The 24,215-nt window shown below is 41.4% G+C and overlaps 3 protein-coding genes across 4 annotated transcripts; all 3 read right to left on the bottom strand.

Moving 5' to 3' along the window:
• Nucleotides 1-6,426: 6,426 nt before the first annotated feature.
• LOC134879698 (prolactin-like) lies at nucleotides 6,427-7,716 on the bottom strand. Its single transcript, XM_063906182.1, has 5 exons — nucleotides 7,707-7,716; nucleotides 7,434-7,612; nucleotides 7,176-7,277; nucleotides 6,855-7,040; nucleotides 6,427-6,630 (listed from the first exon to the last, which is right to left on the bottom strand). The coding sequence occupies exons 1-5, from the start codon at nucleotides 7,714-7,716 to the stop codon at nucleotides 6,427-6,429; spliced, it is 681 nt and encodes a 226-aa protein (XP_063762252.1).
• Nucleotides 7,717-9,075: 1,359 nt separating this feature from the next.
• szl (sizzled) lies at nucleotides 9,076-10,411 on the bottom strand. Its single transcript, XM_063875375.1, has 4 exons — nucleotides 10,131-10,411; nucleotides 9,837-10,003; nucleotides 9,604-9,696; nucleotides 9,076-9,486 (listed from the first exon to the last, which is right to left on the bottom strand). Exons 1-4 carry the CDS (start codon nucleotides 10,409-10,411, stop codon nucleotides 9,167-9,169), a joined length of 861 nt encoding a protein of 286 aa, XP_063731445.1. The 3' UTR covers nucleotides 9,076-9,166.
• A 3,028-nt stretch (nucleotides 10,412-13,439) lies between these two features.
• Nucleotides 13,440-23,470, bottom strand: mov10l1 (Mov10 like RNA helicase 1). 2 transcript variants are annotated; one of them, XM_063911667.1, is made up of 27 exons: nucleotides 23,398-23,470; nucleotides 22,924-23,074; nucleotides 22,625-22,812; nucleotides 22,167-22,326; nucleotides 21,762-21,874; nucleotides 21,393-21,577; nucleotides 20,912-21,052; nucleotides 20,360-20,680; nucleotides 19,978-20,175; nucleotides 19,721-19,835; nucleotides 19,054-19,231; nucleotides 18,903-18,973; nucleotides 18,715-18,806; nucleotides 18,568-18,623; nucleotides 18,205-18,296; nucleotides 18,048-18,120; nucleotides 17,795-17,976; nucleotides 17,176-17,322; nucleotides 16,806-16,927; nucleotides 16,605-16,704; nucleotides 16,271-16,417; nucleotides 15,894-16,067; nucleotides 15,641-15,790; nucleotides 15,244-15,351; nucleotides 14,631-14,771; nucleotides 14,434-14,525; nucleotides 13,440-13,672 (listed from the first exon to the last, which is right to left on the bottom strand). In XM_063911667.1, exons 2-27 carry the CDS (start codon nucleotides 23,018-23,020, stop codon nucleotides 13,627-13,629), a joined length of 3,489 nt encoding a protein of 1,162 aa, XP_063767737.1. In that variant the 5' UTR covers nucleotides 23,021-23,074; nucleotides 23,398-23,470; the 3' UTR covers nucleotides 13,440-13,626. The 2 variants fall into 2 exon arrangements, with proteins under 2 accessions (XP_063767737.1, XP_063767729.1); XM_063911659.1 differs by lacking the exon at nucleotides 23,398-23,470 and adding an exon at nucleotides 23,307-23,372.
• Between the last annotated feature and the right edge of the window lie 745 nt (nucleotides 23,471-24,215).

Here is a 24,215-nt window from a genome sequence, read left to right as displayed (position 1 = left end):
AGTGGTGAATCTTAATGATGATACGCTCTTAGCTCTGCCTTTTAAAATCGGCAAACAAGTCACGTGAGATTGGTTCATCCAAACATCTTAAATGTCGATGAACACAGCAAAATATATGATTATTACAGGAATACATTATGCTTTCAGGAGTGTTGTTAGCTCTGAGGAGATTCTTACAACTTTAGCAAATAGCTACACTTTCCCATTCAAAGCTGAAAGTGTAATTAAAGTGGAAGAATGTTTTTGCTGTAAGATAAAAGCTAAACAAACCTCCTCAATGTTATCACATAAAACATAACTTGACCACAGGTAGTTCATTAGTCAGAGAGTAAACAAATACAGTTATTGAATGCACAGATAGCTACCTGGGGTTAGCAACTGTTTTCTTTCTGTCATATGCACTCTCCACCAAACAATAACCCTTGGGGGACTTTCAAAGCCACAAGTCTATATGAAGCATGTTAACACACACTCACTACACAAAAGTAGATAGCGCAGACTTGCTAACACTCATCATGTGACAGACCGCTATGCCTTCTCCACCAGTCTGAGGAATAAAACCTCAAATTTGATTACAAGCAACCTTTGGCTTCCTGGCCATCGCACAATAGGCTGAGCTGTCTGGGCCAATTTCCATGCTCAGCATGAGGTATCTACACGCGCAGGCTGGCGCTCCCTGCCACCCCCCCTATACCCCCCAACCAGTGTGGATATGCCTGTTTACTGTGCCTGAACTCCGGGTCTGTCGCCCCTCTTGTTGGACTTCCTATTATGATACTGAAGATCATTAGTTGCAGTGTGAAAGGTTACACAAGCTTTTCATTGGATTTGTTTGTACCAAAACATCACTACATGCACGAGTGTGTGTGTATGACATTTTATTATATTACATTTGCAACTCCCAAATATGCAGTGTATGCCCCCACCACACCGACGATACACCACACAATAAATATTAAAGTGACTGAGTCTAATGCCAGGAGCTACATGGATCTCTCAATACTGACATAGACACAATCCTACCAGGAGGTTAACCCATACATAAATGTAAATGGGTTTTGATTGGCACAATAACAAGCCTATAAGTTACCAATATTAAACAACACTGAGTTAGGAAGGTCGCATTTAATCCTTAAATGCCAATGACATGGTGTTATTCAATATACAAAAATGCTGGAAATATAGAGTAAATGGATTATTGAAACATCACTTTTTCAAAGACATTGTGACATTTTCAGTCTGTGTATATTATTTGGAATACAGTCACAACAACTTTATTTTAAATGTATATAAAAGAATATTATGAAATAATAAAGGTAGTAAAGCAACGTGTATTTATATGGAACAATGGATGCGAGTCCCATTTTGCAGTTGTATGTAATTGAAACAACAACTTTTGAAGAATGCAAACCAAATTGGTTAAGAAATTAAAGTTAAATTACATGTTGCTTACGTTTGAGAAAATGTGTTCGAAAGGTAATTGCATTCATTTGTCAACCCATATTTATCCACACTAACGTGGCCTGTTTTTGGATCGTTTTGCAATCAAGAGAACCCTCGCAGAGCAGTGCTGCTGGATCGAAAGTGAAAAAAAAGCAGATTGCAAATGAACTGCTCAGGGGTTGGAATGAGGCACAATGGGAGGCAGGAGAAAAGAGAAAACTATTTACTACTGGGGAAGACTGTTTGGTGCATGTTAAACTTTGGCCAGCAGTTCATTGTCTCTGGTGTCTATCATTTAATAGGCTAGTTGACATAATGAATGAGCCAGACCCACCTTCTGCCACTCCAGAAAGGCCCCAGCCTTATCCGAATTGAGAAGCACATTAGAGCCTCTCAGCCAATCACGACACAGCCCTGTAGCAAAGTGCAGGGCGAAAGAGGAAGACCAGAGAACTTTTGTTTTCCTCAGAGTTTAATGAAGTTGGCCTGGTCACTCAAGAAAGGATTAAAGGAGAATTTAGTGTCACTGAGCTGTGACTGTTGAAGAGGGAACTCAAGTGTTCGGGTCACTGTGTGAACAGGATGCTCTCAGTTCAGAGTTGCACCAGGAGGAATATGGCCGGCTCTCCTCCTGCTTTGCCCGGCTTTGGTAACTCTGGAAAGAGTTTTCTTATTGACAATCTGCTGCAGTCACAGACACCTTCAGCCCGCCCAGAAGCAGTACAAGGTGGACACCTGCGACGGGCAGCGTGTGAACGACCGAGGAGAAGCTGGGGCTTTGAGCATGGACCCTACCAAAGCCAGGCCCACAGTCCCCAGCAGGGGAAAGACTTAGGAGTACCACTTCTACCACACTCAGGTAAACAGGCTTTTCATTCAAGCAGATTTTAAATGTTTAGATTTTGTAGAGGACTTCAAATATGTGAGGCTAAATGTTTATTAAATATCAGCCAATTCATTATTATCTGTATTTTATTTCTGGAATATAATTGAATGTTGTTAAACTTTTTAAGTTTCATAAATTCTCCATTTTGCGATGGACATTACTTACACGTTTTAAATACATTTTAGGGAAGAATATATTTATCCTTGTAAGAGAATGTGCAGCATAAGTCACTGACCTACTACCATTGTTTAAAATAATGTAATCAAGAAAAAGATTATTAGCATCTAAATGTTCCTGCTTTGCTTTTAGCACGTGATATAGTTAAATACCAAAGTAAAGAGCAACCGTACAGCCTCCTCTATAACTTAAATGATGAAAGATATTCTTAAAATGAGGATTGCAGGTCCGTGTAAGCTGTTGACATGCTTTGCAAACATCATTCGCTTAAGTAAGATTTTGGGGAAAACTGACTTTTGAATAATTACACTATTTAACAAAATGTATAACATTTAATATACAATAAATGATTACATTTTTCAAAGCAAACGAGTAACACATTACATTTTTGCATCGATAAGAAATAACACTAACTACTAAAAACTTAAATAAATAAATGATTAATATAAACAAGTCAAAACTTTAAAGTGGGATTTTTTTCATTATGATGAATTATGTATGGGTAACCCATAAAATGTATCTCTGTAAACATCCAAACATCAAATAAAATGCTGAGAAAATGTAGATAAACGCTTGACAGGGTATGATTCAAAATGCCTCAGAAGTGGGCGATGATCCAGATACAGTTCCTTGTGAAATATAATACCTGTCTCAGCCAGTTACAACATGAACACATATGATTATTCCTATCTCTCTTTGCAGGTGTACTAAGCAGTGTTTTCCTGCGGAGCCCACAGTATCTGCTGGCATGCTGTGGTGGGTCCAGCCCCCCTCCTGTCTTCTCCAGTGAGTGTTTTATGCCTCATCATCAATGCCTCAGCTACTCTCTAAGCATTAGCAGCAGGGTCTCCCATGCTTTCCACAGCTAATTACCGATGCAATGCCAAAGAGCTAATTCTCCGCTCAACTCTGCACGGCTCTATTCATAACCATTCACGGCTGTTTAGGATAGGGAAGAGGGCTGGGTTGCAAGGCTTTTAAGAGTCCCTGGGGCCCCTTATTTTGTTCATGCAAATACACACTTTTACTAACACAAATATGCAGAGCTAATAAACATCTTGTCTTCTGTCATATTAAGATTAGAATTACCAGGTTTGAATTTCTTCCGCTGGCTAAATGAAATTGTTTTTAAAGTTTAGCACTCCCTCACCAATAAGTTTGGATGTTAATCCCAACAGTGTCATGTTATATTTTCAGGCTGCATGAAATGTATAAACATCCAGAAAAGCCTATAGTTACCCTCAAACCTTTAAGTTGTCTCTGAGTTGTGCTTGACATCTTTAAGTTCATTCAGACTTGTTCAAAGTGCTTTATCGCAATCTAGAAGTATTAATTATGTCAAAACAAGCCATCTTATTTTGGCACTATCCCACAGCAACTGGAAGTTATTAGTTTATTCAATCTACGATGCCTGTCAAATGTTGTGGAAAAAAGCACAAATCAGAAAGCCCTCATCCCACAGGTCCCTGAAGTCTTCTTAGTAGGTTGACACTTTCCCACAGTGCCCAGCAACTCAACAATGCAATGTTGGGCCGTGACCAATGGGCACATTCACTTCACCATCCACACGCGACCCCACTGCAATTTTTCACTGCAGCAATGAACTCCGCTTAGCACAAAAAACTCGCCCATTTCTCTACAGAAGAGGGCTGTACCAGGAACATCCCCCGGCCATTGTGTAGCTAAAGAGCTTGGTCCGCTTACCCCCCTCCTTTCTCCTGTCCTTCAACTCTCATTCCTGGCCATTTGAAACTTCTTGACTAGGACATAAAGCATTCAATGAAAGTGACTTTTATAGACTTATTCGAGCTCATCTTCACATACAAACTGGCTTCATACCTGCAAGTGAAAAGATTTAGTGTTGGGCCACTGAACCATCGAGTAATGGCGTTTCCATTGAACAGCTCTATTGTGGGTGTCCCACAGGGCTCTATAGCTGGCCTACTAGGGTAGACACACACGTTGCCCAGGAATGACCTGGTAATCAGCTATTTAACTGAAAGCCATTGAGTCCCAATAGAGAAGTGAGAAGCATGTCCAAACCTGTTATGTGCTCCCTAGAGGTGGTCTATGCGCAGATTTGTCGTACAGATTAAAAAGGCAACATTGAATAGATTGGGTAAATTGTTCCACTTGACTTTTGTTGTGCGTGCACCTGTGAGTGAAGTAGCGTGGGATTGCTCCTCACAAATCCCTTTTTCTCAGATGAAGCGGCTTTCTATTCTCTTTAGTCACCCCCAGTTTGTTAAATTTAACAAAAAGAAAAAGAGAAATCAAAAGTGAGTGTGACAAAAACAGGCATGATCCCGGGTACAAAAAATAAGAAATTAGATATGGTTATATTTACTCTGGACATACTTGGATTTAAGCACTTTAAATCATAATATCCATCACAAAGACACTTGAGCAATTGGACCAACATGCGGTTAAATCTCAATTGACTACACACAACCGCTGAATTCCCAAGGCTGCTACTTCTAGCCTTTTTTTCCATCAATATCATATTCATTGGATTTTGCCATTATTAATATACTGTATGTTGGGTTTTTTATGTTTCAGAGGGAGCAAATATTCGAATGTGGTCTGCCGATATAAGTCCTAAATCACGCAGAGGGATCTTAAGGAGAGCTGTGTTCTCTGAAGAACAACGGAAGGAGCTGGAGAGAACTTTTCGGAGACAAAAATACATCAGCAAGACAGACCGAAACAAACTGGCAGCTGATCTCAGTCTCAAGAGTCCCAGGTAAAAGACAATGAATCACCTTATTCAAGCGATCAATTTCTGATCATAAAAGACAGAAGTTAAATGATCGTTGTACATCCTTAGACATATTATTGAACAGCTCAGATGTGAGAAGCGCTGAAAAAGACTACAGAAATTGACCTAAATGCCTCTCAATTATTTTGCTGCTTTAGGTAAAGATCTGGTTTCAGAACCGCCGTATGAAGTGGAGGAACTGTAAGGAGAAGGAGGTTCATAACACTCGCTCCCCAATGGATGAGCTCATGGCCCGAGGTCTCGCTCAGGAAGAGGAGGAACCTACACAGAACCATCACTCTGAATCAAAAAGTGAGAGATCACCATCACAGACGAATGCTAGGGATACATGAGTGGCAGTAATGGGTGGAAAATAAACCAATGACTTTCTCAAATCCAGAAAAAACGGTAAAAGGCTAAAAAACTGGAAAGTTGTTGAAGAATGTGTGGACAGAACAAACTTTCTGTGAAGATTAACATTGACTTTTTTATAAAGCATGTAACCATTATGTTCATCGTATTGCGTATCACAGGCTTTATTTAGCAAATGTTTATTACACTAACAAGTCGTTCCAGGAAAGACTCCCACTCTTAGATTGTGATTACAATCACTTTAATGCACACATGAGTCACTTGCTGTTATGCATTTACATCAGACTTCAAATTTGTTTTATTATTCTGTCAGCTTTAGCATTACACTCCTTTTTTGATGTCAAATCTCACTCGGTATATTTTGTAAATATGTTGTTTTTTCATGATTATGATCAATTGTAAATAAAGCGTTTCAATGAATCCGCATTGCTTATTTTTACTGGCGTGGGCTGCAGAACAAAAGCATTACCATATGAATAAACACTGCTATACACTGTCTACCATTAATAGAAATACTTAGAGCTTGTGTTATCCATTAACAAGAAGATGACCAAAAACAATGACGGAGGTTTAGTTATCTTTTATTTTCTTGAGCTTTTTACAGTCAGTGGTCAAAAATGAAATTGTGTCATACCTATGACAATAACACTGCAAGAGACATACACACTCTAGTACAGCAAATGACCCCATTGCAAGTCGGTAAGAACATGATAAAAGCAAATGAGAAACAAACACTCTTCTATTCAGCCAACATTAAAAGATACTACACTAAACTTCTTTGCTACCACTATTAACAGCCCAGTTCAGGAAGAGTGGTGCATTTCAGCACACGGAGATAATTTTTCACCTTGTTGGAGTCTCTGCGGAAGCAGTAGAGTAGGTCATGATGGTCCATTGAGTCTAGGTCTCCTTGTGTGTAGAAGGCAGAAGAGGGGACCAAACTCTCAGGAGAGTTATAACCCACAGTGTTACTAAGCACTCCCATTAGCCTCATCTGTTGAACACAGAAGAAACATTCGAAGTGAAATGCTTCAAGACATTTAAAAAGGACACATACTGTTTGTCACAGAAACAAAATCAAAACAACTTGATTAAAATGATTCATTCCAACAATTGACTGGAAACAATTGTACCCAAAGGGTGATACATAGCAAATAAACAAGCCAGATAAAATCACTTAGATACAAAACACATGTACAACTATAAGTGATTTGTTACCTTATCAGTAATTATTTTCACTCCATCTTTTAGCTCATGAACTATATCACTGATCTCCAGAGCCTTGTTGGAGCTGTAGATGTTGAAGTCTTGATGTTGATCCTGAGACATGCTCTGGTGGAGCTCAGACAGGGGCTCACCCCAAGCCCGTAACAGCGTCACGATTACCTCGGTCAGTTGTTCTCTCTGCACATTTAAAAGTTGCTTAAATAACTTGGTGGTGAAGGACAACATGATATTATCTCTGACAAGATGCAGCGACATCACATAAAAGCACGAGTAGCCATGATTGTATAGAATATTAATAACAGAAATGTTTACCCCTAGCCTTTGAGCATTCTCCTTATCTTGTGGTGTGAGGATATCATACGTGTGACACTTCCGTTTTCCCATGATATTCTTACTGGGAAAGAAATATTGCTCCTGCAAAGAGGGACACACATATCAGACATAGTTATATCAAGGCTAAAAAAAAATAGCAGACTCAAATGAGGCTGATTGATAATGGAAGAATGGCGGTCGAAAGGTTGATGGATGGTGATAGATGATCAATGTCAGAGCTGAAAGAAAAGAACTCACAAACTCAGAGTGCAGATCACTGGAGACGCTGTGCATTCTTGAAGACTGTTGTATGACCCTTTCAAAGAGATCTGCCAGAGAAGGAACATGGCATCCAGCCTGTCCATAGGAACAGATTGGGGCACTGACCACCCTCATAGAAAGCTCCAGGTACACCAGGCAAAGAGCAGCAAACAAAACTGAGGGCGAAAACAACAACTTTAAGTCAAAAATACTAAGCTTAACATATTATTAAAAACTTTGTGCAGTTAATGTGTCAGCTTTCCATCTTACCCTTCTTCATGGTTCCTTTCTTGCAGTGGAGGACAAAATGATGAGAAGAGCTCTTTCCCATCGGAAGCTTTATAGTGATGACGTTGCTGATTAAACAAATTATTTCATATACAAAAACGTGATTTATCTCTTTGCATATCATATGCCTCGCTTAGTTAACTGCTCAGCCAAGAGCAGACAAAGCTAACTGAGGTGGAAAATATACTACATGCTGTAGATTGGCTTAGGCAATTTTTCATTTAAAGTTAATGAACATTCGTGAATGGGACAAATACAAACTTTTATTCCATTGTGCTTTTCGTAGATAAGGCAAGAAAACAATAATCAAATCAAATCAAACCAAAGGTTAAAATAACAGATCCTTATCAAAGTCCCATGTCTTGCTTTAGCAGTACACAAAAGTGTGATAAATCAAACAGATACAAACTCACACTTTCAAGATCATTAAAGCGTAATTAGGACAACTGACAACACATCATTTAAAACCATTTAGCATTTCTTTTAAACTACGAGACTCATCAACTGTCGCGAGCACAGCATAAAAATGAATAGAATCACAAAAAGTCTAGAAAAAGCCTTTTTGTTCCACAACCCTAGCTAGGACTGTTCAGCCTGCTAGTATAAGTGAGGCTTTTCAAATGTAAAGTGGGTGATTTATCTTCTCATTAGTATGGCCAAGACCAGAAGCCATCTACAGTGAATACAGTCATGAGTCATTGTACGGTTTTACTTTTTTCCCGGGCCACTTTCCCCATTATAGAATCATCAATGTAAAGTCAGGTTTTCAGACAAAAGGGGATAGAACCCACTTTGAATTAAATGCAGGTATTTTTCTCCTGTAATACTTGCACTGAAAAGGAGACATGGTACTATAATAGTAAACCGTGTTCTGATTCTCCATTAGTGTGCCACCTTGTGGAGAAATGAGTGTTAAGTGAAGAGGGTGTACATAAAGGACTCTCCCTTGCTGTTTAAATATGGGGTTTTTTTTGCCTCAGGACTATAAAGGGCTAAGCAGTACAAGGCAAATTGTTACCATAACATAACACATACACTTGCATAGTTTTGCAGAAGAAAAGTTTTATTTTCATATTTTTCCACATAGGATACACATAAAAAAGATGTCATAAATACACCAATATCATTATAGAAAATATAATATACATCAATTTACATTAATTAATACTATGTACAGGTTTGAGTGCATTCTATTACTGTGTGCTGTCAGAGCAGGGACGAGAGAGTGAGCTGCAGAGGGATACAAAGGGTGTTCAACTCTGTTCTTATATTAATTCAGATTACTTAAATTAATTCATTCTCACAAACACCCAATGCCAAGAAACTCTTCTTCTCAAAGTTCCTCCTTGATTTTGTCTTGATTCATACGTTTTGAGTGTGACATCTTATACGTTAATGCATGTTTACACTTTAAACACAGATTCAGAGCTCCAGTTTTTACATCAATCCATTAAACACCTGTGATGCTTCCACTTGCGAGTGGCCCCTGCCATGTTTGTGTCTTTTTTGTGCCAAGGGAAGAGACGGGTGAGAGCGAGGTTGCCGTCCTTCTGCACAAAACCAGTCAGCACGTAAAGCTGTGATCGTCCTGGGCGCACTAGGGTATTGGCACATTGCAGGTTTATGAGGAGCCACTGCTGCAGTAGGTGCTGGGTGTCATAAGGCAGCAGAGGCCCCTGGCGGATAAACTCAACATGGCCTTCAACCTCAAATTCTGGCTCTCCCAAAGGGATGCGACGTCGATGGATTTTGGCAGTCACAGCTGTGGAAAAAGAACAAATATTAATCATCCGGTTAAGAAAACCATATAGAATTGTTAAAAACATGTCCATACAGGTGACATAACAAACCAGTGCAGAGAAATAACTCCTAAACTTACCGAAGTCATGCAGGCAAAAAGCATCCAGGACTGTTTTCATTTCAGGAGACTCTTCCACTGATGGACAGTTTTGGCAGGCAGGTTTTGGTAAGTCTGTGATAACAAATTAAACACAATTTAGCAAGATTGCCAGGTACATACAACTATAATAACGTTACCTTAAAGAGCAAGCAGTTGGTAATGAATGGAATGACAAGGCATTACAGTATTGATGAATAGTGGTTTATGCATACCTTTGGCAATGTGGCTAGATTTAGAGTGGGGAGAAAGGCACATGTCTTCCTGGGCAGGAAAGCGATCACAATCGAGTGCCTCGGGCCAGGGCTGACCCTGGCAGGCGAGCACCGGGGCACAGCTGTCCCTCACTGCCACACACAGACTACGGCATGGCTGGATAAAACTGTAGGAAAAAAATGTAATAAAGTTACACAATGAACAGGATATTACTGCAAAATAAAGTTTAAATCTCAGGCACTTTTGTGCATATTTTACAGAAAATAACAAGAGAATTAAATGTAAGTACTTACGTATCAAGACAAATGGGGGCAATGAGGGAGCAGAGGAAGACCTGGGCTTGAGGGTGGCATCCTGTCTGCAGCAGGGGCATCCATTCCTCTGAACGTGGCACCACCTCAGCTTCCAGGTTGGTGTGACCCAAGAAGTTAGGCAGTCGCATCTCGGAGTATCCAACGTCTTTGCAGACTTTCATCTGATTTGGGATGGCGACACAACGAGTGGACTGACCCATGTCAAATGCCATGGAAGGCAATGCCATAGCCAGGAGAGCAACAGTGAAAAACAGAGCCATAGTGAAGGAATGTGCTAAATCCAGAGTCCTCAAGGTAGATAGATGAGCTTTTGCTGAGGTTGCTGGTGTGCAGAGGTCTCTTGGTCCTTGAATGACTTAGTAGCTGCTGCTGCCTGCTTTATATACAGCAAGGTCAGCCAGGCCCATCAGCCTGTAAGTCTGTTATCAACTACCTATCAAAGACGCAGAGACGATGTGTTTGGAGACAACGGCTTGTTTTGTGATGACTGCAGACAAAAGGGGGGTAATAAGCAGATGGAGGGTGTGTGTCAGGGGGAGTGGGGAGGGGGGGGGACAATGGGCAATCATGGCCCAGCTTTCACTGAGTGAAGCCCAGTCGGAGTCACTGCTTCATCTGCTTTTAGAGGTCAAAAATATTGGGAACACCGTGTGAAAAAGAACTCAAAAACCCTTGCTTTTTACAATATATACAGTAAGTCTACAATATAGGGTTAGCTAAAGTGCTGCAACTACACACAATCTTTGAAGGGTAGGTACTACTGACTAAATAACCTCAAAAAGGAGTGATTTGTTATTTTGTCCTTATAGCTGTGTCTGCTTTGAGCATATTACATACAAGCCAATGCAAAGTGGCATTGCTTTTTTATGTCACTCAAAAGAACCAAATCCCATAAAGAGGCTTTGCTGAGGGTAACAGAATAAATCTGTGAGAGTTCCCTTAGAAATAAATCTGAGGTTTGTGCAGACAGACAGGCAGTCTCCTTCATACTGCCAGTCTCTTTCATGTGTCTCTGCTTCTAATTGGAGGGTTTCATCCGCGGTCCTCCAGTTCTCATTAGCAAGGCAGCGTCTCTTTTGGCTCACCTGGCTTTGATCTTTCAGAAACACTAACTCTCTTGCAAAATACTTTTAGGCTGCCTCTTTGATTTATTTCATATTACGCATCAGAAGTGAATCATTTTCCGGGAGCATCAGTACATTGCCGACATCCGTGTAGTATGAAAAACATACATACATCTCGTTCAGCCAAGATGAATACAATTTTTTTATGAATCGTACTTATAACTACAAATTACAAGAGCAACATCTGCTGTCAGGCAGACGCCACCACACTCAGTCATAACAAACCAACATCCCATTCAAGACAGCCGAGATCTCGTCCTGAGATGCAGACCAGGGCCACAGACACAAGTGCTAATTTGTCTCGTTCCCTCTGTCCTGGCATTCAAGCCTCTTAATTTAACAAAAGAACTACATTACAGAATCCTCGTATTTGTTTGGATGTCGTCTACAGATTAAGATGTATATCTCGGACTGGTGCCTCCGGGCCTTTTGAGGACTTTCCCTCATGAATCCGAGGTCTCTATCCCACCCAGCCTGCCATGCTCATTGTGGCTTCAGACATCCCAAAACAAACCTGGTTCTAGTTTGCCCCACTCTTGTCTCCCTGTTTGCAGCAAGGACTACTCTCTCGCAGCCAGAGCCCTCATCGGCCACAGCTAAGCTAACTTTTACAGCCTGATCTGATGAGTGGAGGCTGGTTCCAGGTCGGGTAGACGAGTGTAGCCCGTAAGAGGGGACTAACTGGGCAATTAGAGTCACAGACCAATTTAGGAGAACAATAGGTCCACACATTTAACAAGCTCCCCCTGCCAGGAGCCCGGCAGGGGTCTGTTGTTTGGCCTAATGGCTGCCCTGTAGACACCGTGTCTGTCTTGGTAATGTGTTGCCCGCCCCTGCATCACTTCATGGGAATGTGATACGAGTAGGCGCTGAATGGATGGGCACCTGTCTGGAAAATATACCACACCCCTGAATTAAATTGCGTAATGATTGTACACTGAGAACAAAAAACTCTTACAGACTTAAAGGCTGCATATTCATTGGATTAAGACATTGATCTCTTTGCTAGTGCACACCATTCTGATCCAATTCAGATGACTATGAAGTTAATATCGGGATTAATATCCAGCAAAACCCTGCTTTAAAATCCCATCATTGTATCAAAATGTTCCAACTAACCAGAGGTCTTCTTTGCTTTTTACTCAATACATTTATTCTCCGATTCATAGCTGTCATGACGATGTTTTTTCAAAGTTTAAAGTACTGAAGAAAGATGTAGAGCCATCCTTTAGAGAACAAATGTGATTAACAGTAAATTTAACACCATGATAATTGAATAGGATATGAGGTTGTTGGGAATTAATTACACATTACATCTTAAACTAACCTGAACAAGGGATATAACAAATACTCTCGTCACCTGAAGACAATTTTCAACTCAGGCTTTCCTGCTCAAACCTCCAGCTAAGAAAGATGTTCGAAGATGCTTATCTACGTGTAGGACGTTATCGTCGACAATCATTTGAGTAGCTTAACTTACATTTTGTATTTTCCCCTCTAAAGTACAGTATCCACTGGCAGAGTGGGACAGCAGCACAAACACCTGAGACATACATCAAAGACTGAGGTGTGTTTGAGAACGAAAATAGGGGGGGGGGGGGGGGGGGACTCAGTGAACTTAGATAAAAGCTGTCTCCTGCTTGCACATTAGAGACTCATTAACTTAAGAGATTGAACCCCCCTTTAACCCCCTCCCTTCTCCATCCTGCTGGGCTCCAGTAGGACTGACAGTCCCTGTGCAGACTGTCAGTAGCACTCAATTGTCACATCCAGTCTCCGGGCTTGTGGGCAGACGCTGCCACGCCGAGACAAGGAGACAACTCGCCCCCAGAAAGTAGAGACTGCCTCTGTGGATCGCCTCAGTCAGCTCACACACTCAACATTAAGATTGGGATGTAAACTTAGAACTTATTTTGCATTTTCAACAGATGTTACTTTAGCAAATGCTCCTGTATAAAAAAATACAGGGAATTAAATCTAAATCCTTTTAGTAGCATTATTGTGCTGCCTTGGCAGATGAACAGCGCAGGACTGCTATGACGCAGTTCACAATAATTTACCCGTATTCGTGACAGTCTAATCTAAAAATCTTATGCACAGTGAAGCAGATCAACTTAATAATCACAGGACACAGAAATAATTGTGCAGTGTACACAAGCATCATCTTTATTTCTACCCCCCTGAATAGAACTCCATTTGGCTTTTCTCAGAAACAAGAAATTCCTCTTTTCAAAACAAATCTGTAATCGCTGATAGGAAACAGTCAAAAGAGAGTCAAGCCAAACTAATGTGAAGGGAGAAAATAAATTAAGTCTTAGAACACGACAAGGCAGACAAGTTGTATCTGAGGTTCACTGTCCATTTTGCTCTGATGCAGTCCTTTGCTCTTCTGCAACTCTGTTGGATAGAAGAAGAGCCAGCAATGGATTCAAACAGGAATGGTAATTCTCTTGTAGCTGCTTGCATATACTGTATACACAATTGCAATGCAGCTGAAAACTAACATGTAAAACTAAGTCAAATAAAAAATATGCTCCCTTTTACTAAAAATCCAACATACCCAAAACAGCTACATGAATTTACAGAAATAGATTTACAGTAGTTTTAGCTTATTAAACATCAAGCAGTCAATTGTGTTACACATCTTCGAAAACTGGTTTGGTGGTAATGCAGAGGAACTGGATTTTAAGCCTTATAATTACATTGTATACTCAGTGATCACTTTATCTAAGAACGGTACAACTACACAATGCATACTACACAACAGTGCTTCCTCAAATCCCGTTTATGAAGTAATTTCTGGTGACATGGTCAAGAAAACATACCTTTAAACAATTAAATTAATCCACATAAATGATCAGAGGCTGTTCTGAACTACATGATATTATAGATAGGGTTTTTCTTTACAAAAGTCCTTGCATTAGGGGTCAGGATATTCAAATCACTTGTATACAACGTCATCACTAACTATGAGGTTAATGCTAAAACAGTATTTAATGAACACCTATGACAGTGACTGAGTAACTGTACATCATAGGCATCATAATCTGACCTCATGCTGGAACAGTTGTATTAGATTGTACACGTTGCACAATAAAGCAGCCACTGAGAATAAATGCCCACTAATAACAAAGACTATGACGTCTGATCTGACATACATCTGAGAGTCTCTGAGGGAGGGAGGAGGGTCACAACCCAGATATGCCCCGTTGTTGAAACTGTACTGCAGTAGAGCTCTGAAGCAATGGTCCTGGGAAGGAATTCAGACATTTAAAATATACAAAACACTGGACTTATAACACAATCGCATAAAAATCTATAAAAATCTGGAATCAAATGAAGTGTTTTTACTCACCATGATGAGGATGTGGGGGTTTCCAACAATTATGAGCAGGGCTTTGGGGCGAGTGATGGCCACGTTGAAGCGTTTGGGGTTGGCCAGAAACCCGAGCGCACTCTGCAAATCATCACTCACAACCGATTCATTAGAGCGCACCTATGTTTCAAGAGAATGAAGTTTACTGAGTAACTGCTAAAATAGGGAATACACCAGGGCAAGGTAGTGAGTGTAACCGTCTGGGATCCAGAGTATTTTTATTAAATTGAAGGTGTCAGGGTTTCAGTTGCAATCCTGATAAGATATTATTCATCCGGTAACTAAGGAACGCTTTGCTTTGAGTTACCTGTGGTTGTTATATTAGTTGATTATTATACAAGTAAAGTGGAAAGGGCCTAGATTTCAACGTAGTTAAACATAACTAGGGACGTTTTAAATCAAATGTGATCAACGTCTACCCCAAAAACAAGCTTCATGAACTGACCACAGGGTGGTGCTAAATTCCTCTTTGTTTGGTAGGTGCTGAAATGTTCTTTGAATTTTGAAACACATAACTCTCTAATTTACAATCAATAGCCCTCTCATTTAGAAGAAAGCTGACTACGTTTGTAACTTTTATGTTTTTTCCTACCGTACACATGATGATGACCAGGAACTCTTGTCCTTGGAACTCCTCCACAGAGCCCACTTTGATGTCAGACAGGCCGACATTACCCAGCAGCATTCTGATCTTCTCACACTGGAGAGTGGCATGAAAACAAGGACAGTGCTTGTTAAAATATGCAAAGCCACTTAAATAACCTTGGAGATGAATGTGAAATGACACTGAAAAAGCATTTTTACCACTTTACTAAAATTGAAAACAAAATAAATCATACACTCAATATGCTACTTGCTTCTAAGAAACATTTGCCAGAAACATAGGAACTATCTTCTTTTCTAAGATAGATCTCACATAAAGTGCTTTTAAGTCTTAATAGGAGAAATCCTGGTAATACAGTTTCCCCAAATTCATCTTGTAGTCCTACTTGTTTCCTGTAGGGGGCGATGATGCCGATGTCAGAGACGTCCACAGGGTTGTAGAGCCTCTTGGCCAGCTGGCAGCAGTAGAGCATGACCTGCACAGCCTCCGCTGGGTTGAACCATGACGGGTTGTTACCTTCCCTCATTTCTGTCCCCTAGGGCAGAGCAAAATCCCTGGATTAGATTGGACGTTCATGCCCAGTAAACCGGTAACTCATTGTAGATGCATTATATTTGTACATTTAAAATACCACTCACCCTAATCCCATGAAAGAGCAGCGGGAACTTCTTTTTGGGCAGGGTTTTCCACTGGCAGAGAGAGTCAACTACGGCCCTCTGTGCTTTAAAACACAGTTCACTTTTGTAGAAGAGCTTGGAGGGCAGCGTGAGCAAGGCCTCATGGGAACGGTAGTTGTAGATCAGCTTAGTCACCTGATGCATTAAAAGACCAGATTATAATTATTATGCAAACAGAGCAGGGACCTTTTCTCCAAAAGAATCCTTGAGATTAATCATTGTATAGGAAGATATCCTACACAATATCAGAGGCCATTGTGATTAGATTTCTGAGTGTCAATGCTTGCTTTCAAAATACATTTAATTTGCTTAAATTATTTAGTACGCAGTGCACCAACCAGTTTAGGGTTGTAACCCCACTCATGTCTGGCGTACAGTGGGTTAGCCATCAGCCTCTCCAACAAAGACACCCCCAGGCCAAAGGCAGCGGCCAGCTTTGACTTCACTAACGGACCCAGCTGACAGGGGTCTCCAGCCAACACTATCTGAGCAGGCGAGGGGAAAATGTCATCATTAGCAAGAACAAATAATTTGACTGTTATGGAGCAGATGCGCAAATATCTTTTGGATCAACAATATATACAACTGGTGCTGGTGATCTAACACAATTATGTCATGATTGCACAATGGACAAAGCCTTTAGTTGTGAATGTAGTCAGTGTGTGTGCTGACCTGTCCATCTGTCTCTGACATATAGCTCATGGGGATCAGGGACTCTGGTTCTGTGGCCTGGCCGGCTTCATCCAGGAAGATGTGGGTAAAATGTCCCACCCTGAGAAAACGCAATAATAAGTGAACTAACAGTAGATAGAAGAGGACACATCCGCTTATTCAAACTGTAAACAACTATCTCTACTACCGCCCAGGACTTACTGTATTCCTATATTATGGAACATGCCAGCACTGGAGCAAGTGCTGACCACAATCCTGTGGAAACAGGCGTGGTGGATGTCCTCTCCTGCCTTTGAGTACACTCTCAGTGCTTCTGGGATGGACTAAGGAAAGAAACCGTACATTTTGGATGATGAGAAATGTCCTAAAGTGGATTCAGACAGAGCATGGTATGACAACATCATCTATTATTTAAGAAGATGATGGCCCCCTCTGGTGGCAGATGTCAATGGCATCTGTACAGACCCTACTGCACACAGGAGCATGCATATTTCCCTTTGATCACACACGCTGTCTGCTGACAAAGGAAAGCTGCACTGTGAGTCTCTTTTCCCCGGGCGCTGTTAAATACCTCCTCCTGCCTTGTGCATGCGTTGACACGGGCCAAGCTCGCAGCATTCAGGACGCCACTGTGATGGAGGCGGATGCAGATGAGGTCAGCAGCACTGTTGGAGGGAGTGCACACGAGAACCCGACTACTGGGCAGAAGGTGGTAGACCTGGAGTAGGAGAGAAGTCCCACAAGCAGAGGAGCAGAATGGTAGTAAGACCTAATGCTCACATATTCACTATTTCAGCTAAAAGTTGTTGAGGTTTTTGCCATTAATATCAGCCCCCCACCGTTTTTTTCAGCGTAGCTGTCCACACAACATGACACCTACCTTTTTGGATTTATACACCTGGACAGTATTTGTGAATAACTTTTTTCAGAGGTAGAAAAAAGACAGAGGATAAGATTTTAAAATAAAACCGTATGAGGGCAAGGACTGCACCATTTCAGTAAATCAACACTATCAAGTGGTGAATTTATTTGTTTAAATTAATCTAGATTATGTTTTTGAATCTTAAATTACTGGACTGATGTATCAGTTTATATTTGAAGGCTTTCTTTAGGTTGTGAATGGCTAGTTGGAAGATATTCTTAGCAACCTAGCTTCTGATTAGGAGCTTCTAGTGTCTGCAGTTATGAACCTGTAGTATGGCCTCTATGAGGGTGATGGTCTTTCCCGTGCCTGGAGGTCCAAACAGCACATAAGGAGTTGGCCGACATTCCCCTTCCAGGATGCACTTCACCGCCTCTTTCTGAGGTGGGTTCAGGTCCGGGTTAAAGAAGTGCCCTGCACTGGGGAGGGGCTTGGATGGCAGTGTTCCTCCTAAAAGCAATTATAAACATGTCAATGACATTCTCACTCTCCTGGACCATCTTAAAAGTCAAATCATGTACCTTTCGTCTGTGTGCCCTTTGACTGCGTGTCCATGGGAACGGTTGACACTTTTCCATTTTCCGTGGCTGGAACCTGGTGTTGAAATACAATTACACTCAATGAAAACCAAGAAAAAAACTAATGACAACAATGTCTTAAATCTTAAACTTTTTTCACCTCATTGTCCGTTGCTTTGTTTTGGTCTGTTTCATCGCTCCACTTCCCCGTCCACTGAGGAGCCTGAACCGTCACTTGAGATGGGAAGAGAACTGCACAACAGGGTGAAGATGACACAAATGTAAATCTTATCACAGAACAGAAGTGCAAACCAAGGGAAAAACATGAGGAACAAGCAGCGCCATCTGGAGGCGAGATGGAGGTAATGTGTCCTTTTTTATTTCACGGTCCTTTAGTTTGGTGTTTGAATTGGAACATTTTCATTCTGATTCATTTCAGAGGGATACTTTCTTCAAAAAGGCCTTTCAAAAAGTACTGCATATTGTACATGACTGATGGTGTCTAAAAATAACCGTTACTTACTATTCCCAAACTGCTTTGTGTGTTCGAGTGCGTAGTGACACCGTCTCGTGGTCAATCTGATAACGTAAGCAGTCAACATACCTGTATTATAATCATTAAGCATCATTAATTTCTCTTATGTAATAAAATCACATCCTCTTCTCTAACCTGTTGTAAGAGAACTCGACATCGATTGGCTCCCCGAGGTAGCTGCGCAGAAACTCCAAGTTCACTCTCAAACTCACATTGTCCTCCTTGATCTGCGAGTCCAAACAGAGCGTTAGATGAAATCTAAAGAGCATTTCTGATGATTATGCACACATTAAGAGGTGCTCCAGATGATCAAATAGCCATACCTCAGTTACAATGCCAACATACTCCATCACCACTCCGCCACTCTGTGGTTTCTTCAGTAGTATTCGGTCACCTGCAGAGCAAACTTGTCAAAACCCTTCTTGTGTTCCACAGAAGAAGTCTATGCAACCGTGATAAAGAAAAGCCACTCACCAATATTGAGATTGGGTTTGCCTTCGGACAACCCAAGGACCTCTAGGTACAGGTAGACCGATCCTTTATTGAGGAGGGCCCCGTGGATTGTTAGTTCATTAATTTCCATCTCTGCGTGCAGCTCTTCCAGCCAGAGAAGGACTGAGAAACGCAGAAGCATGTTGGATGGAGACAGCACCTGAGCAAACAGGCACAGCAGGAGAAGGCACATGTGATATGTCAGTTGATCCCTCGAAGCAAAATGCATTTTTCTTCGTTTCCCCACAGGGGTAAAGACAGATAACAGCAGAGGCTGGAGCCAATTGTGTGAGGCGATGTCTGTCCTCTATATAAATGATTATCTTTTGACATCACCCTGCTTGTAGTCTGACTAACCAAATGGACCGTTATTCCTCTGACTCTGCTATTTTCCTCATATTCCAGTATATATAATTTTGCGATTCAACCATCCCTAAGACATTAAGAGGCAGACATCACCTTTGTTAGGATGCAAATTCAAAAAGCATGTTGCTAATTGAACTAAACATTGGTCTCATCATTATCCAAAGTGCTTAGGTTCACCCTGAGTGCAGCACATTTAGGCTGCAGGTAACTTTAATCCAATCCTCTTTGTCTTACACTTGAATTACCTTGTTCTACATAACCAGCTTAACTTCACCATGCTCACCTCTCCTAAGCAGGGCTGAACCACCAGCACGTCTCTCTGAGCCTCCACACAGGCTCTGAGAGCCAGGGGCAGCGGGTAGTTGGGTAGGAAGTTTGGCAGGCGCCGGTTAGTAAGCCTGCAGTTGGATGATCCGATGAAAAAAGAGAATGCAAAACTATTTTCCGGGATCAGCTGGCATGCAATATTTATAAATAGTTTAATTTGAGCCTTTATGCTTTTTTGTCAGAGCAATAGAATCCGCATCCGTTGTGTGCTACCTTGGTGCCTGTTTTGGAGCAGAGACAGTTCTCACGTGAGCAGGCATTGTGGAGGCCAGATTTGCTTTTCTGCGAGTGTAGGGCACACAGGGCTGTAGCAGGGTCTCCTCTTTACTCCGGACGGTGACCTTCAGGCGCTTCCCGAGGGTGAAAGAGGAGAATTGCAGCAACAGCAGCTCAGTGCAGCTTCCCAGGCTCCTTAACAATATCGCACACGGAATTTAGTTTAACATACAAACAACATCTCCACAGAGAGTCCAATTGATAGAGATTATTTTAAATGGCAAGACAGATTCCACAGACTTTCCATTCTACATTTGTTTTTTTGATCCATTACTCCTTCTGTAATTCATATTACACGAGTTGCAAGAAAATGACTTACTTTGACCGGCACGCTACGACAATAGACAGCATCTCTCCTGGTGGAATATCCACATTTTTTTCCTGTCTCCTTACACCAGGGGAATGGATAGCCTCCTTCAGCACCTCGCCATCTTCTTTCTTTACCGCTTTTGCATCACCGCCTTGTTTTTCTGAAGAGCGTGAGCCATTGCGAGTCCTTTGGCCGTTTTCTCGCAAAGGCAGTTGTTTCTGTCTTATTGGTTTTTTGACGTCTTTGACGGCAACCAAGAAGAACTGTCCCTCTGAGTCCCAGCCAGCGAAGTCACAGTACTTCAGTGTGTGGGCCTCTGAACCTTTATTTCTGATGTGAGAAAGAACAAATGTAATAAATGCAACGTATTGTGCTATGGGTGGATTTGAGATATTTGTTTACACGGAAGACCAATGTCAGTGAGTTTTCATGAACTATGGTATTAGACAATTAACAATGACAATCATGCTATACTTAACTATACATTTTAAAGAACTTTGTAACTAGTGCATTCATATTTTTTTACTTTGACTATACCCTCTTTCTATTTTGATCACTTACTGTATCCAAAACACCATCTCTCGCTTCTCGCCAATCATCATAACCCCAAACTGGCCATTGTCTGATACATGCAGCCCACCTTTGTTTTCAAAAACGCTCCCGAGTTCAGTCCCTTGGAGACGTTTAGTGGAAATATTCCCACTGAAACAGAAATTAAAAGAAGAAAAAAAAAACATCAAAATACTCATCTGTATCACCCTCATCAAAAGTCTGACTAATATGGAAAAGAACATTATCCTTATGAAGAAGATAAAATGATAAGTCAATTCAGCCATTTATTTAGCTAAGATAGTAGATAAAAATCTAACTCAAGTTCCAGCTTGCTGCTTCCTTGCTGCTTGTCATATTAAAACGAATACCTCAGACTTTTGGTCAGAATAAACAAGACGTTTGAACCCTTCAAGATCTTTTTTCCCCCCATTTTAGAATAATCTTTCATTGTTGTTGCAGCCCTAAAAAGATAGTAACCCAACACTAATACCTCTGGCAGGGTGCCATGCACAGGGCCCTCCAACTGTATAAGGACTGACTGCTCTCCACCATCACTAGGTTGACCAGATGTCCTGGCAAAGGCTGGTAGTAGGCAGGCAGCAGCAGAGAGTCCAGGTGGTAGAACACACTGTTATCCACCACTCCATTCTTACCATAAGCGCTGGTCACACGCACCTGGAGAAGAACGTTTATTGAAAGGTGAAATTAAATTGGATAGTACAGACATGAATGAGTTTTTAATCATTACCACTTCATCAGAGTGAAGAACAATGCCTTTTACAAATGCAACTGAAGTACAAAAAAAAACGAGTAAATTGTAATGAGTGGGTATAGTTAAAAAATGTAATGGTGCCATTACCTGGTCTAGGCGGCTGTAGCGTAAAGGGGCCACAGAACTAGCCTGGGTGGTCCACTCGGTAGGGTTGATCAAATATTTAGCTTGGACCCAGTCTCCTTTCATTGGCTCATAACCTGACACAAATAAGAGAGAAAATACAAAAGTGTGCCAACAGGCAGGAAAGTTAACATCAGCCTTCAGCCAAGAGCTAATAAATATTGGTGTGGCTGTAAGTTTGTCAAATCTGCTCTCGGTTTGAGAGCTTACCAAACATCAACTGTAAAATGATGGCAGTAAAATCTGTCTGACAGGCTGGACAGTTATGGGACACACAGTGGGTGTGGACAACAAAGTTAATGTAAGAAAATGATTGTGGGGTCAAGGGGTTCACAATGTTAGCGTGTGAAGTACAGTAAGCATGGGTACCGTCCCATAAGCTGCCGCGTGGGAAGTATGTGGACTGGTTTATGTAGCCGCCATCTCTGTCAAATGATGTGACTGTGCCAATGAGAGGCCGCAGCTTCATACTGTCAGCTTCTAAGGAGGTATTGCCTCCTTCCTCCCAAGCATCTGCACTCTTTTCCACCTAAATGACAAGATGAAACAGTTCCAGTTTGACAATTTATGTCATAATGGCCCTATTTTTCTCATTGAATCACTGCAATTATAAAGAACTATAAACATTGTAAGGCTAAATTAACACAAAGATCTCAGACACATCTCTATCAACACAAACTCTTGATGGAAGACAGGAAGATGTTTAATTTGGATTCTGACTTTTGATTAACACCGAGCATATAAGCACACCCGAGCGATCACAACTTGTAAACATAAATTGTATGATGTTAGCAAATTCATGCTGGAGCAAAGTACAGGATTCTCACCCTTAAAGCTTTCCACCCCCCTTGGGCACTATCACGTACTGCTGTGCAGTTCACAATGTCCTTTTCTTTCAGTGGTATCCCGCCCAACACCACTCCGGTGGTGAAGTAGATAGCATCGTCTATCATGCCATAGTCGATGCACAGCTGGGTCACCACACTGCCCCGCAGGAGGCGAACGTCCTCCTGGCCTGACAAACAGAAGAAATGTGCACCAAAAACGAGAAGGCATTAAATATGCTGCCTTGTGTTGCTATTGTAATGCTTTTACTTGTTATTCTTAGTAGGAATGTTGCATTTACCTGGCGCATTAAAGGAAAGGCCATCTCCATCAGCCTGTTCAGTCCTCCATAACGGAGAGACCAGCTTAGACAGCATGCATCGCACAGCAGTTAGCATGTTATCTGCAAAATGGTTACTACTTAGCTGATGTAGCTTGCTTTAGAATCCACACTAAGAAAACACAAAAGAGCTATTTTTATTTACCTCGCAAAGTTGCACAACTTTTAAGTTTTGGGTATTAGCTTGACATGGGCAAAAAAAGGCTAATAAAATATAGTGATTTCTAAATAACCAAATGGTTAGGCCTAGTTAGTTAGTTAGCTCATTTCAAAGTTAGCTAGACGAAAATGCTAATTACAACATTATGTTACCTCAAAGCTAATATTAGTTAGCTAAAAGTTACCTTAGCTATAGTACAAAAGGCGGAGTATAAATGAACGTAATTGGAGATATTATTTAACGAACAATGAGAGGTGAGGTTAATTATAAATTACCGTTCTCAAAACAAATTTACGCTTAACTAGCGACGGAGTTCACGTGTTAGGGTGGAGACTTCACATGTACGTGCGCGCCGCCGCTGGGTCACGGTGAGAGGAGGTGTTATGAGAAATTTGGTGAACCTAACAGAAATGTGGACGATTCTCAACCAAGGGGCAACCACCGGGGCTGAGCAGTGAACCACATACGGAAGTGCCAAAAACTGCAGTTCATCGAATGGCCGCGTGGCCTGGCTCCAAAACAGAGTAATTTACATAGACCACCCATGTTAAAATGCCAATTTTTACAGCAGAAATAAACATGTTTACAGCGTGGTACAGAAATTGCTTTTGGTCTCTATAGCTCATTTTCCTATTCAGGACAACTGTGAGGAGGGTGAATTTCTATATAACTCTCCCGTTTTAATTATATTAAGGCCTAACATTATGCATAATTAAGGGCGCGGTCGCTTTGATTGGCAGGTTAGCGCCGTCAGTGGGCGCTAGCTGCTAGTTGTCTGCTCTGCTAGCTCCGCTAACAGTCACTGCACTTGACCTGTCGGGCATGTTGGTGGTGTTGGTGCCTTTAGAATGCAAATATCAGACGTAATGTGGCTTGCTGTGCGATTAATTGTACTAACAGTAGGGTGACCAGACGTCCCCGATTTCCGGGGACAGTCCCCGTTTTCAGTGACCTTTCCCCGGCTGCTGCTGTCCCCGGAAATGTCCCCGGTTTTCACTGTGACTGAAATATCTGAAATTGGAAGAAAGGGGGGTGGGGGACGAAAATGTTGACCAAACGACACGTACACTCGCACAGGCTAAAGCCAGCCAGA

Source organism: Eleginops maclovinus, chromosome 2, assembly GCF_036324505.1.
Source record: "Eleginops maclovinus isolate JMC-PN-2008 ecotype Puerto Natales chromosome 2, JC_Emac_rtc_rv5, whole genome shotgun sequence".
Taxonomy (NCBI): Eukaryota; Metazoa; Chordata; class Actinopteri; order Perciformes; family Eleginopidae; genus Eleginops; species Eleginops maclovinus.
This window is presented reverse-complemented; position numbering and strand designations above follow the sequence as displayed.

Bases quoted from the DNA above. Each gene is read 5' to 3' on its own strand.
- LOC134879698 (XM_063906182.1), bottom strand. The intron at 7,041-7,175 runs GTAAACATTTCT...TTAAATGTGCAG, and splicing joins AGAATGCTCAAAGGCTAGGG to AGAGAACAACTGACCGAGGT. The intron at 6,631-6,854 runs GTAACAAATCAC...TGTGTTCAACAG, and splicing joins TGAAAATAATTACTGATAAG to ATGAGGCTAATGGGAGTGCT.
- szl (XM_063875375.1), bottom strand. From the start codon at position 10,411: ATGGCTCTGTTTTTCACTGTTGCTCTCCTGGCTATGGCATTGCCTTCC. The intron at 9,697-9,836 runs GTATGCATAAAC...TTGTTATCACAG, and splicing joins ATCTAGCCACATTGCCAAAG to ACTTACCAAAACCTGCCTGC. The intron at 9,487-9,603 runs GTAAGTTTAGGA...CTTTTTCCACAG, and splicing joins TTTTTGCCTGCATGACTTCG to CTGTGACTGCCAAAATCCAT.
- mov10l1 (XM_063911667.1), bottom strand. From the start codon at position 23,020: ATGCTAACTGCTGTGCGATGCATGCTGTCTAAGCTGGTCTCTCCGTTA. The intron at 21,053-21,392 runs GTATTAGTGTTG...TTTCTGTTTCAG, and splicing joins TGCATGGCACCCTGCCAGAG to TGGGAATATTTCCACTAAAC. The intron at 14,526-14,630 runs GTGAGTAAAAAC...ATTCCTTCCCAG, and splicing joins ACCCCCACATCCTCATCATG to GACCATTGCTTCAGAGCTCT.